Source organism: Lutra lutra, chromosome 6 (assembly GCF_902655055.1).
Source record: "Lutra lutra chromosome 6, mLutLut1.2, whole genome shotgun sequence".
Lineage (NCBI taxonomy): Eukaryota > Metazoa > Chordata > Mammalia > Carnivora > Mustelidae > Lutra > Lutra lutra.
The window spans coordinates 11,570,025-11,589,242 of record NC_062283.1 but is presented as its reverse complement, the minus strand read 5'-3'; the positions used below and the strand labels follow the sequence as shown (position 1 = coordinate 11,589,242).

Sequence of the window (19,218 nt, the reverse complement as noted above, 5' to 3'; positions counted from 1 at the left end):
GATGAAATGTGAGCATGAACAGCCTTTGTCCCATGTCAGCTTGAGGCCCCTCTGCCTTTCATCTTTGGATGCCTTGTAGCCAGCACCTCTCCTTTTTAGGGGCGGGTCACCTATCCTTTTCCACCCTTTCCTGCCCTCCTCCTGCTGCGGCAGGCACACCCTTTAGCTCACGGCTGCTTCTCTGAGAAATCTGCCCACCCCTCCTTCTCTCCAGCAAACCTCCCCACCACCGACCCCCCACAAATCACCTCCTTTAAAACGATCACTTCCAATTTCTATGCAGGATGAAAGCACCAAGAAAGAGAGGCAACACATCCTCGCTTCTGGGCTGATGATTATTTATTCAATGTCACCTTCCTGGTCTGGCTGATGACTGGCTTTTAAGATCATTTTTAGCTCTTCTGTGTATAAGCTTAATAAAATTCTCTTAACTACTTAGTAAACAACTACCATATCTGAACACTGTATACGTATCTACATATTTATGCTTTTGCATGTATATTTCAATCTTAGATTGGTGCTATGTCTATATACACACATATGTACATATCACCAAAAACAAGATATAAAGAAAACAAAACGTCTGTTGTTTAAATATGTCTCCCCTTTCCTCCACGAGAATCCCTGTTTTCATGAATGTGAAGGGCATCTGTTTTACAAATTATTTCTGCTTGATACTGTCCCAAATGTACAAATTCTGTCCCTCCCCGGGATCAGGGAGATGGCTCAGAAGCTGGGCTTCAGTCGACATGGCTGGCTTTTGGTGAAATTATTAAGTTGGGAATTGCCAACTTGGTCTACAAGTGAAATACTTGATCCTGTTTTACCAGGAGGAAAAAAAAAAAAAGCCAATCTGCTTTCCTTGAAGGCCAGTGCGCCAGTGCGAGAGACCCATTTATGCCAGTGTTTAAAAATCATTAATAAAAACAGTCACAACTCTTCAGTTGAGCGTAAGAGTATCTGTGAGCATTCTACTTAAAACATTTAATCACGTTAAATGCTAAAACCTGACTCAGTCGTTGGCGGAAGTGTTTCAGGGTTGTTCGGTAAACCCACACCCTGGCTCAGAGACGTCCCCAAACACAAATCCCAAATGACACGTTGGGTTCTCCTCATATGCTGCAGGCTGGCTACCAGAGCCTACACCGCGGGGAGGCCCCATTACAATCTGACTCAACAGGTGGCTGGAGCAGCTCTCAGGCACACCGAATTCTCTCCCACCTGCCTTCCTCTTTTAGGGTCTTAAAAGGTGTGCCTTCGGAAAACAATGTATTAGTCTCTGCTAAAAAGAAATGAGCGATCAAAGCCACTAAGAGACAGGGAGGAACCGTAAATGCATATGGCCAAATGAAAGGAGCCAGTCTGAAAAGGCTACCTAGTGTGTCATCCCAGCGATAGAACATTCTGGAAAAGGCAGAGCTACAGAGACGAGAACAGATGAGTGACTGGGTTGCCCGGACTCCAGGGTGGGGGTGGGGATGGGCGGGAAGCATAGGTGAAACGGAGATTTTTAGGGCAATGAAACTACTCTGAATGATACAGCGGTGTATAGATGACATGATGCATTTGTCGAAACCTGCAGAGTGCCCAGCACGGAGAACAAGCCTTAACGTAAGTTATGGTAAAATCACCTATTGGTCCTGGCTGATGCGTTGTCACACACACGCACCATACATATGCACGACTTTAACAACAGGGGAACCTCCGTGTCTGGGAATCCCTCTACTTTCTGCTCGTTGTTTTTCTTTTTTAAACTTAAAACTATTTTAAACAATAAAGTCTATTAATTAAAAACCAGCTATAGCCAACAATGAGAGTCTGCTTCCCTAATACATGTAAGACACCCCCCCCCATTGGGGGCGTGTCTATCACACATGGGCTGAAAAAGAGCCTTTTTCTTTTCTTTTTTTTTTTTTTTTTTGGAGGGGTACACAGGCGCATCAACACAGCCCCAGCGCTGGGCTTTCGCACACGGGGGAGGTCACTACCTATTTTTTGATACATTTGGATTCATTCCCACCAAGCCCCGCATGTGAAATGCTGGCAAGTCAGTTTGCCTTGGCTGCTAAGGGACCATGCAGACTTCTGTGCTGCTCGCATGAGGTTTGGCTATTTTTAGGCACCAGCTAATCCATTAAAGCATAACACTGCCACTGATGAGTCACAGAACCCAGCAGTCGAATTAGAAAGAGAGGCATGAAAGGAAAGCCGTCGCCCGACGTGCAGGAAGCACATCATTGTAACACAGGGTACTAGCGTGTCTGCACACACACGCACGCACACAGGCACACACATGCACCCCACTCCGCCGCCGCCGCTCAGCTACAAAAGGTAAATGGCACCGAATATTAACCAACCTCCAAGGAGGTAAAGGGAAGCAGTCACCTTGGGAGGATCTGGGAAGGGAGAGACAGCAGCTCACCAGTGAGGAAAGTCACAGCCTAAGGAAAGTGTCACCCCAGAGCACTTTGCAAATAAAATTTACTACCATGCTACTGAGCAAGTTTTGCATACTCTTGAGCAAAGCTGAGCCTGGGGAGCAGGAGACAGAGGGATGGGGAAGCTGCTCACAGGTGGTGCGTGTTTGCTGGCTGGAAGTGGAGGGGGTGGCATCCTGGGCAGAGGCTTGCCCAGGGGGCGCCTGGCAGAAGAAAGATGCACGGAACTTCTATTTTGGGGGCTCTCACTGACGCGGATGGCAGGGCCGCCAATGCACTCCTCCAGGCCAGCACACGCTCCAAGAGATACGGCAGGTGTCTGTACAACTGGCTAACAGGAGGGCGTTTAGCCCTTCCTGGAGAAATAGCGGTGTGGGTGCTCTGGAATTCCAGCCTTTTTTCTGGACTTTTCTGGACCGCCTCTCCTTTCATAAATTCTTTTTTAGACCATGAAGCCTTCTATTTATTTTTTCAGAACCTAACATTTCTCCCTCTCTCTTTTTAAAGATTTACTTATGTTAGAGAGAGTGAGAGCACAAATGGGAAGGGCAGAGGGAGAGAGACTCAAGCGGACGCCATGCTGAGCGGGGAACCAGATGCGGGGCTCGATCTCATGACCCCTGAGAGCCTGACATGAGCCAAAACCAAGAGTCCACCGCTTAACTGACTACGTCGTCCAGACACCCCTAACCTTTCTCTTCGCAGGGCCAAAGCCACCTAAATGGAAGCAGGAAAGGTCACTGATGCTGTCAGGGGCTTACAGATGCTTCATACTGACTGCTCCAGTTCCTTTGGACACATTTTCTTCAATCCTTACAACAACCCTCATTCTTCCCACTACGTCAGAGGACTGGAAGGCTGAGGTAGTTTGTGCAATCAATACAATTGTGTGCACTAATTTGCACACAATTTGCACAAGGTTCCAGTGCTCGGGAGGGGTGGGAGAGAGATCCTGACTTAGGTATTTTTAGCTCCAAGTCCTGCATTTTCTTCACCAGCTCACTTGCTGCCCACTCCAGCACAGAGGATGCCCTGTCCTCTCACTGAGCCCCACTGGCTCCCACTAGACTTGCTACAGATTCACAGACCCAATCTGTACGGTTGGGAGAAGAAAATCCATCGAATTATACTTGGGAGTGAGGCCCCAAGGGAAGGGATCCTGCGGTCCATCAGGGCTTTCAGCTGGAATCACCGAGCATTCGGGAAGCAGGGAGGCAGGCTCCCCTCTCCCGGGTAGAAGGTGCTCCCTGCCCCCACAGCAAAAGAGGACGGAGATGCAGTGGGGCCAGAAGGAGGGGTCCAGTGGTGCATTTGGTGGAAACTGATCACACCTGGAATTCTTCACTCCCCCACAGCTGCGGGCTGGGGGGCTGGGTGCAGAGACCTCCCCTGTGCAGAAGAATGCTGCAGCGGGAACGGCCATGCCACGGGGACAGGGACGGCTCTGCGACAGTGCTTTTCTCCCACACTGTCTCCTCTGGAGCTCCAGCTGAAGACACACCGGAGGCGTCTTTCCACAATAACAATGAGGAGTTCAGCTCCTTAAAATAGTCACCGAAACGAAAACCCCCTCCGTTTTACGCTTCGGTTTTTGGTTAGTGAATGCTGGTGGTTTCTACAAGCTCTGTTCTGCGAGGCAGAGAAGCCTGGGACTCCAAAAATAGAGGGGGGCTTCGATAGATCTGGTATAAGGAATCATTCGCCTGTTTCAGGGATGAGAAAAACGGCAACTGGGAGGAAAAAACGACCTGTCTTGCAGCCAGCCAGAGCCCAGGCTGGTGGTCTTACCCAGGCCATGCTGTGTCCCACAGGGATGGCGTGGGTTTCCTGAGGTCACGCACATTCCTGTGGCTCTCCTTCCACGTGGGAATCCCAAGCCTGGAGTCACAAAGCCATCCAGCTCTCGTGTCGGAAACCATCCCTTCTCCCACCACTCCCCCCAACAATTTTGTGATTTTGCTAATTAAGTGAAACAATTGGCACATCCCTAAATCTCCCCGTGGGTGTGAGTGTCAGTGATTTCTAACGAGTTGGGAAGATATGGCTGATTCTCTAGGCTAGAGTAGAAAACTTCTCTGCGCCACACTGGCGAGGGAGGCAACCCCGCAACCCTGGGCTGGGAACATAAATTAAATCCAGATACCAGCTCCCTGGCTCCCTTCCTCCTCCTCCCCGCCTCGCTTTCTCTCTGATTCTCCCCTCATCCTCATCTTGTCACTCCTGGCGACCACAGCTGGTGGAGTATCTGAGCTGTGATGATGTCAGCCTGTTTCTGATAGGCTTCTGGGGAAAGTGACAAATCGTTGGCCGTGTCGGGGCCCTGTACTTTTTGTCTCTCTAGCTCAAAACCCAAGCCACCTTTTCAGCAGGCGGCAGCCATCCCCAGCATGCAGGACCCCCATGTGGGGCCGCCCTGACAGACCTGCAAACGGGCCGCAACAAAGATTCTACCTTCTAATTTGCACCTTGGTTGTCAGCGGAGACTCATGGTCTGGCTGCCGGAAGGAAATGAGACTTCCCGGGGAAGCCGAGGGCTTTATCATTCAGGCACAGGGAGCTGCCTGCTTTCCAGAATGCTGGGTCTGTCTGCCACCTCCAAGGGCCTGGGAAGCTCACATCCACGAGGCTGCCAGGGTCTTGGAGACGTTGCCCACAGCCAGAGCTGTTCTTGATTCTCAGGATGAAAGGAGGTGCGTGGGTAAGGAACCAGCAGCTCTCCAAACTGACCCCTCTTCCTGAGCCTGCTCCCCAGTCACAGCACCGCTTGAAGGGTTGAAGGTGCCGCGAGAAAAATGCACTTTCTTTCTTGTTCATTTTCCATGCCTCACCTGGAGTCTGTTAGGAGACAACTCTGCTGAAGACAACTCGTTTTCCTTCTCCCCGTGCCCACCTCCAACCCATGCAGGCAGGCGGGAGTGAACGGCCCCTACGGACGGGCAGGGAGTTCGAAATAAAGATGCCATTTAGGAAAAAAAATCTGGATTTTTGCTTTTTTTTAAAAAAAAATCTGAACTTTGAGAAATCTTTCTTGGATCTTACCAAAGACTGTAAGCCTATGGTGACCCTGCACCAGAAAAAAAGACATCTTTGGAGGCCAAGAGCTCTTGGCAGTGCTGGCCCTCTGACATTGTGTAAGACCCCACATCTGGTCACTCACAAGCACTTCTGGAAAAAGCTGCGAAATCCCCCCCCTTCCCTGCAACTTGATCTCTTAAAAATATACTCAAACAGTTCAAACCATTAACTGGTTTTTCTTCTGTTTTGTTTTCCCAAACAACCCCTACAGCCTGACCGTTCTCAACTCAAAGCTGAAGGAGGTGCCGTCACTTGGGGGTTTTTCGAAGTCCTCCATGCAAACATTCCCAGGACAGCAGAATTCGGGGCCTGACGGCCGGGAAGGCCAAACCTGTTTGTCTCCAAGCCACCTGGACGGGGGAAGTGCTGTTTTCTACAAAGGAGCTGGGGAATAGAAGTATTCAAGTGATTTAACAGACTGTAAAAGAGAGGACCGAGGGAGATCATGGAAATTAACAGAGTTAATAATACTTCTAGGCTTTAACATAACTGACCTTGACTCCATCTTACCCTTTGGAGTTCCTATTTACTACATGTGCAGGAGATCACCTGGGATGTCCAGATGTTGACCATGCCCTTGATTTTCTACATTCTGATGCTTTGACATCTTGGAGCCGTGCTGACTGGAGGGACTGCCCCTTTTGGGGCTAGCATCACGCGCACACCAAACACCCAGCCCCTCTCCTCCACTGGGCTCTCCCCTTTGGGCCACTGTCCATCTGCCCTCATCACCCCATGCCCGGGTACCAGACACCCAGGGGCAGCCCCTAGGTCCCCAGAGCTCCCGGGAAATTGTTCATGACAGTCAATCCTCAGCCTGATTACCCCAGGTCGCTCAGTCCTTCCCTGGAAACCATGATACAGGCTCCTGGCCATGTTCCCTCCTGGTTCCCTCTGTCTCCTGAGTGACCCCGGTGCTTCCCTGTGCGGCCCTGCTTGGTATGCCCCGTCTTTTTGGGATCTGAGTATAAAAAGCTACCTTTTCAATGGCAGCTGTGTTCTCCTCGGTGGGCCTTACAACCCCTAAATGATAACAGCATCTACATTTTGAAACACAGATGTTGGAATGGGACATAGTGACTGTTCCATCTAATGTCCCCACCTGACCAGCACTGTCTTTTTCCTGATAGGTAAAAAGGGCACAATGACCCCAAGAAGGGCCCTGAGCACTGCAGCGTTTCTCCATCAGGGTTCCTCATCTAAACCATAGAATGAAATATAGAATATTCTATACCACAGAATTATTCGAATTATTTTAAACCATAGAATAAATATATATATTTATCTGTCTTAAGTGGTGATTTTCTGACTCCTACGGAGGATGGTCCCTTACCAGCAGATGCAGTCTACAGGAGCAGGGAAGTGAATTCATTACAAACAGCGGATGCCTTGGGGCATTGGGGTTAACCCCCTCTCACAGAACCCAGTTGGGAAAGAGGATGGGTTTACAGTCTGGGTATAAAACCCTGAATTCTGCCCATAGCACATTTGGGTCTGCCTTTTAGAAGACATTCTGGCCAGGAGAAGGTGATGGTGGCATGGTGGGTGCCCCTACCTGGGCGAGGGAGGGGCCGGTGAGCGTTACCTGTGCTCGGTGCTCCCCGACGGCAAACTGGATCACAGCGACGCCGGGGTGGTGGCTGTCCTCGATCCTCTCCACCGTGCTGGAGTCGATCTTGAGATCACTGCTGATCTCCGCGCTCTGGATGAAGTCTTCCGTCTTTAGGTCCTCCACCTTCTTCAGCTCCCCGTTGGCCAGCTGGATGATGGAGCCTTTCATGAAGTAGGGGGGCAGCGTGGGGGGTGCCGCGGCGGGGGACGCCACCGACTGCACCACGGGCAGGTGGATCTGGGCCTGCACCATGGCGGGATAGGCGGCCTGCGTGACCAGGGCCTCCGGGCTGAAGTTCTCGCTCTTGGGAAGGGTGGTGGTGACGAACGTGTGAGGCATGGCCGCGAACTGGGGCGACGACGTGGCTATTGCGGGGGCCGCTCCCGAGCCCTCCACGTCCGCGCTGCCCACCGGGATGAGCAGCGGCTGCGTGCCGGGGATCACCAGGTGCTGGGGCAGGCTGCCGGCGTACGTGATCGCTTGCTGCTGGCCGCTCAGGTAGCCGATGACCGGCGCCTGCGTCCCCGCGTAGAAGGCGGTGGCTGGCAGTCCCACCGGGAGGGGCTCTGAAGCGCTGTGCGGGGTCTGGATGACCGTGTGGGGGGACAGCGTGGCCACGGCGGCGGCCTTCACGCCTTCGGGGCCCAGAGCCTGTTGCGGGGACAGCGCGTAGGACCGGTGCGCAGGCTTCCCCAGGTGCAGGCCGCTTTTGTCGTTGAGGGTGGAGGGGGAAGCCTCCCGGTGCGCGACCTGCTGCACCTCTAGGTCGGTGGCGGGGGTGTTGCTGGTGGGCAGGACCATCACAGAGGCCCGGACCCCCGAGGAGTCCCGGCCGCCGTAGTCGGCGGTGCTGGGGTGGACCACCACGTGCCTGGACTCGTACGGGTGAGGAAGGGTCTTGCTGGCCTTCACCAGCCCCAGGTCGGCCGAGCTGGGGGCCCCGTACCTCCGGCCCTTCTCCACCTCCCCATTCAGGAGCTCCTTGGCCTGCATGGCCTGCTGCAGCCGGCCGCTCTCGGCTTTCTTGGCGGCCTCGCGGGGCACGAAGTGGCTGCCGGAGTCGGTGTATTGCACTACGACCTGGGGGGAGGGCCCCAGGGTGAGCGTGTGTGGGATCATCGTCTGGTGCGGGTGGAGGTGGACGGGGATGGCCGGAGGAGAGGCCGTGCGCCCGGCGCTCTGCGGAGAGCTGGAGATGTGGACGTACTGGTTCTGCTGGGTGGGTGGAGGGGACCCCGGGGTGATGAGTCCCGGCGTCCTGCCCAGGTGCTGCTGCTGCTGCTGCTCAGCCTTGTGTCCTGAGGCTTGGCTCAGACTGCCCATGTTGGCCAGCAGAGTGGAATAGGCCTCCAGCTGGGAGCGCTGGGATGGAGTGGTGGCCCCCGCGGCAGAGGCTACGGCACTGGTGACGGGGCTGGCCGTCGGGGAGATCAGCTGTGAAGGGATGAACCCGGTGTAGGGCCCACTGTACTGGGAGGACCCGATGAACTGGAAGGTGTGTGGCAGGTGGGCGTACTGCACGGGGGACACGGGCGTCCCCGACTGCGGGGGAGGGTACGCCGCGGGCAGCGTGCTGGTCGCCGGGACAGACCTGGGCGCGCTGGGCGGGGAGTAGTCCAGCCCCGTGGACAGCGCTTTGTGTAAACCTATTCCCTGTTGTAAACCCAGCTCCGCGGAAGTCCCTGCCGGGCCGTGCCTTCCGCCCCCGTGGGCGCGGCCCCCGGGGTTGCCCGGGAGCCATGCCACGGCCTCCGCCCGGTGGTTGTCGCTCGGCGGCGGGACGGCCTTCTCCTCGGAAGGCCGGCTGGTGGCGGGGATCTCGCGCTTCTTGGGAGGCAGGCATTCGTTGCTCCGCTCTTGGTTGGATTTCATTTTTCGCCGTCCCCCCTCCACGGTGACTGTTTCACTGTCTGGCTGGCTCTGGTTTTAGTCTGATACATGGAAAGTCACATTTGATTTCTGTAGGGGATCCAGGCTCTTCATGAGGAATCATCTCCCCGTGGGTGCGATCGGCCCGCAGCAGCTCTGGAATCTGGGAAAAAGGAAGAGGGTGGGGACAAGGAAAGAGACAAGGCAGGAGGAAGGGAAGAGGGAAAGGAAATCAAAATATCAGACTGAGACTAGGCCTCCAGCTTCATAATGAATTCCCCAAACCTGATGAGAGCCCCAACCTGAAAGCATATAAAACACTCCCTGTGCTAGACAGCAGGTCAGGAAGATGAGGAACTTCCCGGGGGAGACAAAACCTTAAAGCAGATGCTTCTTAATTTTTTAATTTTTTAAAAAGTAGGCTTTAGCCCAGCTAAGACCAACACCAGCTAAGACCAAGACCAACACCAGGCTTGAACTCTCGACCCTGAAATCAAGAGTCAGATGCTGAACTGATCTAGTCAGCCAGGTGCCCCACAGCAGATTCCTTTTTATGGCATTAACAACTCCCCTAAGACTGTCTGCATTTCCTAAGACCTGTTTCTCAACATACCCTCTCTCCCTTTTAAAAATTTTTTTCTTAGAGGGTAGATGATTTATTTCTTAAATTTCCTTTTCAGAAACACTGGTCCCTTCCTCACCTCTTCGTTCCTTTGCCGGAAAATCAAATGAAGCCCACAGGGAGGGTGACATCAGGGAGAGTCAGCCTCCTATGCAGGTGCTGGGAAGGAGCAGTGAGGAGTGGGGGTCCCGAGCGGTCTCCAGGTATAAGGTCTGAAGCCTCATCTACTGGAGCTACTACTCAAAGGTTCTGCCTGACTCTGGGTCCATACTCGATCCACAACCATTCCCTGTTCCCTAATACACACACACACACACACACAGAGTACACATGCCAACTCAGCAGAGGGAGCCAAAAATAATCTTGTGCTCTACAAGTTTCCAAAGAATTCCCAGTACAGCTACTCATATGGTAACAGAAAGCCAAAAGAAATCTGCGAGACAGTTAAAAACTGAATATGGTTATGGTTAAAAACAAGACTAAGAGCGCACTAAGAGGGTGGATGGATTGAAGGGTCTTTCACATCCATCCATCCTTCCTTCCTTCCTTCCTTCCTTTATTTATTTATTTCCAGGTAGTCCCTTTATTTATTTATTTCCAGGTAGTCTCTGAGTTTTCTCTTCACACTGACCCCCTCTCCTTCTCCTTGGAAAGGGCCAGCCCACCATTAACCCTAGAGATGAAACCTCTTTCAGATCAATCAGACCCATGGGCTTAACCCAGATCTATAAATCAATAGTGGCCCAGGAGCCAGGTGTTATGGACACACATCTCAGTCTCTCAGCGACCACTGCACATGGATGCCACTGGCGTCCATGGCACCAAGAGAGCTAGCCAGCAGCAGGTGTGAGTGCCCCCTCTAGGAACAGCTGCAGACGGGACCACCCCTATGTGCTGGGATCCTGGGAAGCCGTGGCATGGGCATTAGGCTTCGGGAATTCCAGGCCCTGGGGGTTTTAGCATCTCTCCTACCCAGACGCTCTATTTTTACAATCTGATTTTAAAGCAAACACAACAAGGTAGCTTGTTGTGGTACCTGATCTTTGTCAATGTCCAAGCAATGGTGACATCCCTACTGTAACACGGTCTCTTTCCTCTCCTCTGCCTGCACCAACTTCACCCCCATCTCTCCCGGGGAGCTCCACTCCCCCACCCTAATCTGCAACTTTTGTTTTGGTTCGTGATTTAGTGGTCCTTGCTGCTCTTGCTCCAGCATCATCATGAAACATCACCACGAAAGGGGAGATGGCACCAAAGGAAGTCCCCATCCTTAATGGTTGTGACCCAGGTATAGATGAGGCGGAAGTATATAAATCTGGCTCCTCAATGTCAAAGCTCATTTCAATACCAACAGGATTTGTCAGGGGACAAGAGAGGCACTTTAGAGACTGGGATGGAGGGGCACCTGGCTTGCTCAGTCTGCCTTCGGCTCAGGTCATGATCCTGGGGTCCTGGGATGGAGTCCCACATTGGGCTCCCTGCTCAGTGGGAAGTCTGCTTCTCCCTCTGCCTCCTCCCCACCACTCGTGCTCTCTCTTTTTCCATCTTCGTCTCAAATAAATAATTAAAATCTTAAAAAAATAAAGATTGGAATGGAAACAAAAAAGGGAAGAGATCTAGGATGTTAATGCTGGAAAAATAACTGTGTTGAAAGGGTAATGTCAATTATTTGCCCTCCCGAGCTAGGGCTTTTAGAAGTCCAAAATAACTGTTCTGTGCAGCCTTCTTTTATAAACAGTGCAGCACATAATTTACACACAGTATTTGCAAATCAATCAGGATGACAGTGCTATTTTCTCTCTCTCTCTCTCTCTTTTTTTTTGTATACTGGTAAGTACTATTTTTTAAAGACTTTTTTATATATTTTAGAGAGAGAGGGTGAGTGCATGTGTGCATGAGCAGGGTGACGGGTAGAGGAGAAGGAGAGAGAAGCCTCAAGCAGACTCCCCACTGAGGGCGGAGCCTGCCACGGGGCTCCATCTCACCACCCTGAGATCCTGACCCGAGCTGAAATCAAGAGTCAGAGGCTTAACCAACTGAGCCACCCACGCGCCCCAGTGCTATTTTCAAAATAATGACAGAACAAAATTAAACTACAGAATTGTAAAAATCAGTGGTCCCCTTCTGGCTGCTTAAAATGTACTGACAATGATCTTTTATCTTTAGATTTCAAGAGTCACTTAAGAAACAACTGTATAAGCTCCCACATTCCCAGACCAACTAGCAAAGAAAAGTCATTTAGGAGATCTGCTCAAAGCAAACCATTCCCTGCGCCCCCTGCTGGTTCCACGTCAGCACTGCTCCAATAAAACCCCACAGGATTTCATTAGGGATGTTCATCCAAGAGGGATATGTCAGAATCCAAAATGAGAACATTTGCATATAGTAGGCCCAGCCAGTAAGGGAATAGGTTAATTAGCCCAAGGCAGCTCGAGGCAAGAAAAAGCAGCAGCATAAAAGTCCTTTCAAAGCCAAGCAAAATGTCAAACATATTCAGAAGAGGTCCATTAGCAATGCAAATGTAAAATTGCTTGTACAACCAAATGCACAATATACAAAACGAGAAAACCCCTCTGAAGGTACTTTTGAAGGAACCCAGCTTTAGTGAATCTGAAAAGGAATGCTGACTTGGTTCTCAGTAGTGCCCTGGTTTATTTATAGTGCTTATTTGAGACACACTGGCTTAGCTAGCCCTCAAGGTCTCTGTAGAGCCTCCAGAGCTGGTCTTCTGCTAATGGACCACTAAGACATATTGGCCTTAATGCACAGATTCAAATTTATTCTTCTGAAAATCCACCCATTGATGAACGTCTTTTCCAGAAAATACTAAGGATAAATCCAGGATCCAGAGATAAACACGGGCGCTGGAACACCTAGGGCCAGACTGATAAAAAGTCCAATCTATCCTCCCGTTCCATGTAGAAGGACCACTTACCAGTGCAGCTTGGAGGAGACAGGGGCTCTCTAATTCTGGGGTCATGTGTCCTTTCTCTATGCTCACCGGCTCTGTACTTAGCTCAATCTCCCATGAGGGAGAAGCACTGTCAGGGGAGGGATTGAGTCGCTGTATTTTCAGAGGACCACCAGAGGGCGCCACAGTTTGCCACCAAGTCCCTGGAAGGCTGTGGGACTGGTTAGTCACCGCACTGAAAGAATGGTGTATTTTGAAGGTGGAAGAGCATGTAAGCGGGAAAAGGAAGGGAGAGGAAAAGAGATACAAAAAAGAGAAGAAGAAAAAAGGAGAGTAGGATTTTTGTTTTCACGGTCTCTTTCTAGCTGTGGACAAATGGCTTCCTCATTTCCTAACTTCCTAATGGACACCATTTACCTAATTTACCTTCTTGGGGCTGAAACACACCTGTGGCTCACCCGGACCCCTGGAATGCTCACTTCTGGATGCACAACAGAAAGATTTCTTCCAAACATGGGGCCACACGCTACTTTACAGATGCTAAGCTACCAAAGAACCACATATGCAGACCCAATGTGCAAACATTATCATTAAGAAGATACCGGGTGAATCAAGGCAAACTTACAGATGGTTTGCCTGAGAATTTCTGTTCTGAATGCACTCATCTTAAGTGCCTTTATGTCTACATTTTTATCTCTCTCAGTATTTTACGATTTAGCTCAGGGGCGTAAAGCCTAGTTCTCCAAAGTGCTGTCCTCAGACCAGCAATGCCAGTCCCCACCCCCCACCCCCACGGCCCCCAGCCGCTCTAGAAACGCAGGATCTCAGGCCTCACCCAGCCCTCCTGATTTCGGATCTGCATTTTAACAAGATCTCCAGATGATTCATAGGCACAGAAAGGTTTTAGAACCTCAGGTATGAGAGTAAATGTTCTAATCATCAGCGCCTAAACAAATTAAACATCTCTAGCCTCTCTTTCTGATGGGGTAGTTTCTGAGAAACAAAACTGGGTGCAGCCTATGCAAACGCACGAGTGGATGGGGCCTCGGAGATGGGCAGCTAATATTTAGGGACTACCCAGGGGTTTATTTTGGGGTCACTTAGACTCAGTATAGTTCTAAGTAGCGAATGCTCTTTTTCTTCTGGTTCTTTGTGCCTCCAAAAAATATAAGGAAGCACGCTTTAAAAAAGCTGCTATCATCAATTTTTATACATGACTTAATCATCTCCAAGAAGAAAAACAAAATTCAACAAAAGAAGCCCCACGCTTCCATCTCTGCTATAAATTCAACAAAATTCCCCCACGACCATGGATTTACGCTCTTTCAGAAATGATAGGAAAACGAGATGCCTTTGAGCTGGCAGATGTGGGAATGTGTCCCCACTGACTCTTCGTCTTGTAAATAAAAATGAACTGCTTTGAGTGGAAGCCACTCCTTAGAACTTGATACATACAGTCCTAAAAATGCACCCCAAGGTCATGGCAGTAAACTGGGGTTGCTCTGCTGAGCATGCCCCGTGGCGCGAGTTTCTCAGTTTGAGTGGATCCCACAGAGGCACGGTTTCTGAGTTAAAGAGGGAAGAGCTGCGGGATGATGAGGCTGGGTCAATTCCAGAAAAACTGGATGAGCATTCAGGAGACAGAACATCTGGCCCTGGCAGGCAAGGTCACCAGGGCACGGCAAGGGTTCTCTAAGTCCGGAACATGCCAATCTTCCTTTCTGTTTTAGTCTACTGCTAAGCTGGAAGGTCCGTGTCATGCCCTGCAGAGAGGACTTCGTTTAGATTAAATATGAAAAGTCAGCCTAGGGGCGCCTGGGTGGCTCAGGGGGTTAAGCCTCTGCCTTCGGCTCAGCTCATGATCTCAGGGTCCTGGGATCGATCCCTGCATCGGGCTCTCTGCTCAGCAGGGAGCCTGCTTGCCCCCCTCTCTCTGCCTACTTGTGATCTCTCTGTCAAATAAATGAATGAAATCGTAAAAAAGAAAGGAAAAGTCGGCCTAACCCCGTCATCCGTGGGGCTTCCAGAATGGAGAAAGATGTGCTGGATGGTAGCACAGTTAGATGCCTTCACAGTTGATTGGACAAGCATGCCCCAAGGGAAGTGGATTGCCTATTCATTCATCAACTACTGACTTCATTTCTAGTACATACCATGGGCCTTAAGTGTTCATTCAGCGTCTGCATGGAGCGAATGGCATGCAAGATCTCTATTTTTAGTTCTATTCTGTTCAACATTTTATTAGCGTTTTTGGTGTCACAGAGGTAAGAGAAAGCTGGAAGAGAGGCTTTATTATTGCAATTAATATTCAAATACATGGATCCTCCACTTTTTGAAAGTTTGTGGTTTACACTTTGCTTTTGCTAAAGACATGCATTAGCACCTGCTTTTGAAAACCAAAAGAAATCCAAAGAGGATTTTGTTCGTACGAAAAAGGCTAAAAGCAAAGGTAGCCTTCAGAGTCTGTTTTGCAGGGAGGGGCGGGGGAAGCCGTGCGCACCCTGAGCAGTGAGAGTGGCGCCACCACGTGTCTTTCCTGGGAACTACACCCAGCATCTCCACAGTGAGCCTCCTGAGTTCGAACCCTGTTTTGCAGCATCTGGGCTTTATCTGGATTTATTTCGTGCATCTGTTAGCAAGATGTGTCCTGAGGTATCATAAAAGCCTAAGAGGGGTTATTTTGGGGCACTGGGAATGCTAAAACCTTCTCCATGTAAATTAATGATAATTGCTTCTTCATTTAATGTCATTTTGGTGTACAAGAGTTTTCATAGGAACTCTCTACTCCGAGATAGTGGGGGGGGGGGTCCTATATATCCCCAGAAGCTGGAATTGATGGCACAAAACCAAGAAAATTAAGATTCATGAGAGTAAACGTAAATGCCTGCAGTAGGTTTCAATAGCTCAATGCATTTGATAGCCGGGGCTGGAGGGATCGGGCTTATGACTAGCTCAAAAGATGGAGCCCAAGAATCTTGCATTCCACCATCCATTTAATAGGAACCAACAGTTTGGTAGGGGGCCTGAAAGACTGGAGTAATTACCAGCTTCACCGATAGATGTGCAGTGTTCAAAATAAAGGATGAGAACTGCAACATCGTTTGTTGGTAAAGCCACGGTCCAAGGGGTCAGGACACGGTGGGGTGGGTCCGGGAGGGACGATCGGGTTAGCGAGAGGTCTGGACACAAGCCAGGCAAGGAACGGAGGGGCCAACGGAGAAGTATGGTCTGGGGAAGTGCAAGAGAAGCCAGACTGTAGGTGTAATGCTCAGGTTTGTAAAGGGCTCTCCCTGGAAGGTGGGAAAACAGACCTAAGCCCCACATCACATGAGTACACACAGTAAAAATCAGAGAGTAATCAGAACTGCCCAGAATGGGCTGGGATGGATGCTCTGTGTCACCCCCAAGCACCAAGACCGAGTTTGGAGGCTCTAGCTGATGGTCCCACACAGGTGGGGCGGACTGCTCGTCCTGCTCAGGTGCTCAGGTCACCTACTTTTATATTATTTTTATCACAAGGACTTTGAGACTATGATCTTATCTGTGTCAAGGGGGCTTGCTTAGGATAAGCCTCGCCTACTTTCCAATTTTCTTTTTTGCGGTGTCCTCCACGAAAACCGCTCATTTGTTTCTTCTGCTCTGCCTAGCACGGAGCTTCGCTGGGTAGGTCTCTTGGTCCAAAATGAGGTGGCTTCTGAGGGGGATGGCGGATCCCACCCAGGTCTTGTTAGGCCAGAGACCTCTTGAGAGGTGAGCACAACTTTGTAGAAGAGGCTGATATCCTCACCCCAACACACACAGGCGCCCCCTTTCTCTCCTCTGCACCCCAGGACATGGATCTTGATCTTGACAGAAGTGCCGTGAGCTCAAAGAGAAAAAGCAAAGAGTGACAGCTTGTCATACACAGTCTACACAAAGTCTAAAGAGAAAGAACACGTATGTGTGTCCCTTAATTTGTATCACTAATCAGACAGGGGAGGGGACTGAACAGCAGACCCCTCAAAAGGTATATCCATCTGGAACTGATGAGTGTGACTTCTTTTTGGAAAAAAGGGAATGGAATGGAAGGAAAGGATCCTGGATTATCCATGTGAGCCCTAAATCCAATGACAAGTCTCCTTGTAAGAGAACGGCTGAGAAAGATTTGAGACACGCAGGCAGAGATAGTAGAGTTTTATGGCCCAAGACCAAGGAACATCTGAGGCTCCCAAAGCTGGAGAAGGCTAGGACAGGTCCTCCCTATGAGAGAGACATTGTCTCCAGACATGTGACCCCCAGAATGGTCAGATAAGTTTCTGTGGTTTTACAGAACACCGCCTTTGGGGTGTTTCGTCATGGCGGCCCTAGGAAATGAATGGATCGACCAGCTAATACATGCCAGTAACTCAACTTCAACATCTTATTTACCTCTCACAACAAACTCCTGGGGTTTGTGTTTTTACCTCCATGAGGACACAGGCTTGGGTAAGGCCTCAGAATCAGAGGGGGAGCTAGCCCTGGAAACAACTTTCTTGTTCTTTCTAACCATGATGCTGGGTAGACTTCTGGAGCGGGATGCACCAGGGGAGATGGCAGCCCAATGGCAAAGGTCCTTTTCTTGCACATGCGAAAGAGCCAGGCTGCACTGAGGTAAGGGCAGAAAGATGGCCAAGGAACTTGGAGCCAGCGCTAATCATGGACTGTGGCCAACGTGGTATTCAGGGTCATGGGCTGGGGTGACTAGAAACCAGATCTTGTCACCTCACAGGTAAGTGAGCCGGGGATCCCCAACACCACCCAGCTCCCAGCTCAATGCCACCCACCCAATTCTGATCCAGATCTTAGTAGATCACGCCCGAGAGAACATGAGATCATGACCTGAACCAAAGCCAAGAGCGGGATGGATGGCTGGATGTTCAGCTGGCAGAGCCCCCCAGGTACCCCTCATCTCTAGAATGCTGTGGACTCAGGTAGGGGCACTAAACACACTGCAGTGATTAGAAGGTATGAATCTGCTCCTAAGAGCCCAATCCCATCGGGGTCAGGCGTCGCACCGGGAGACTGGGAGTCATTCTTCTGATTGAAAGCCTGAGTGAAGAGGTCGGAGGCGAGTCCTCCAGCTGGACGGCTGCTCTGTTCTGCTGCTGTTGCAATCCTCTGCCTGGCAAGGAGCAATACCGCTGTGTCCCTCACCCTCAGCGGGGCTCCCCTCTTTGCTACTCCTGTGAGCCACACGGAGAGACAGCCTTCACCAAGTCTGGGCGAAACTTGACTCTGCTTCCTGGCTTCTGCCGTTACGGTTCCTAGTCAACACGACGACCGTGAAGACGGGGACATTCTCTGTGGGTCAAGGAGCTGGGTCACGTGGATGGGGTCCACTGCGTTCGTGGGCAGCGCTGGGGGACAGGATGCAGGAAAGAGGTGGGATGGGGCCAAGCCCGCAGCTGGGCTGTGCTATCCCTGGAAGTCAGCTCACGTGGACGGTCACTGCAGCATCTAGGGAGCCAGTGTCCCCTGGCAGCCTGCCCGTGCTGGAATTCCTGGAAAGGCTCAAGATGGAAAAATAATCACTTGGAGGGATAACCATCTGGACTGAAACCGGTCCCAAATGGACTGTCCAGTGGGGTTTGAGTTTTTAAAAAAAGCTGGAAATGCCTTTCTTGTCGAGACCTTCCCTGGCTCAGAGCACAAGCAAATACCTTTCTGCTTTCCAGTGTCCGTGGGTGCCCGACGTGCTCTCCGGGGACACCCAAATCTCCCTGTATTCGCCACTCTAGTTGGAGACGGGGAAGAGTCGGTGGCGCGGGCACATTCCAGCGCCCTACACTCGGTGGGTCTCACCTTGCCCTAGAGGTAACTGCTCTGAGGGCAGTGGTGCTTGGCCCCCGTCATCGCCCCATCCCTGGCCCCCCCGTGACAGGTGCAAAGAACTGACCACAGGAACACAGAGCCTGGGCTGGGAGGACAAAGAATCTGTCATTTTTTGACTCTCAATTCGATGTTCTTAGCACGACATGGGTACATCTCCCTACAGAGTTCATATGGCATAGTTGCAATATTAGGGTAAATATTAATATTTTTATACAAATACTGATGAGAGGGAATATTATACATATAACATCAAATAATCTGAATACTGATTGATTGATACATACAATATTATGATTATACTAATTAGAAGGAGGACAGAGCATAATAAAAGGAATAAGCTATGGGTGGGCAGGGTACAGGTTCTAAACCTGCCTTCATCTCTAACTGCCTATGTAATATATTTTCTCCTTTAATGTCATTTTAATCTTAAATGACACACATGCCCCATTTAGGGGGGCAAGTGTTTCATCAACAATGTGTCACGTTGTAATTAACGTCTCGGCCAATTAAATGGACACACGCACAGCTCCTGGCATTCTGTGCACACTCAATGAAATAGTAGCCATCATAATTTTAATTCGGCAAACGCGTTCTTGCCAATTCCCGGTTCTCTCTTGCCTCCATCTGCAGCTCATTGCTCCTGGTTCCGGGCTAAAATGAATACGGTTACCTTCAAACTGTCAATCCTTTCAAACACCTGGGTGGTGTTTTCCCCCCCACTCACGCCTGTGATTTACATAAAAGAGAAAGTCACAGGCATCTGAGAATTTATTTTCTTTCTTCAGTCGATCCATAGGATGATAACAGTTCCCAAAGCAGAGGCCCCCCAGTCACACCAAAG

At 50.5% G+C, this 19,218-nt stretch overlaps 1 protein-coding gene across 12 annotated transcripts in view; it reads right to left on the bottom strand.

Moving 5' to 3' along the window:
• The window catches only part of ATXN1 (ataxin 1), a 411,273-nt gene that overhangs the window by 15,333 nt on the left and 376,722 nt on the right, over positions 1 to 19,218 (bottom strand). For 11 of the 12 annotated variants that reach the window (XM_047735220.1, XM_047735223.1, XM_047735229.1 and 8 more), the window contains one exon: positions 7,099 to 9,157. In XM_047735220.1, the coding sequence (XP_047591176.1) occupies positions 7,099 to 8,997 (1,899 nt within the window). In that variant the 5' untranslated portion in view covers positions 8,998 to 9,157. Of the gene's footprint in view, positions 1 to 7,098; positions 9,158 to 11,878; positions 11,891 to 19,218 lie in introns of those variants that run through there. The other variant, XM_047735231.1, reaches the window with a different exon arrangement.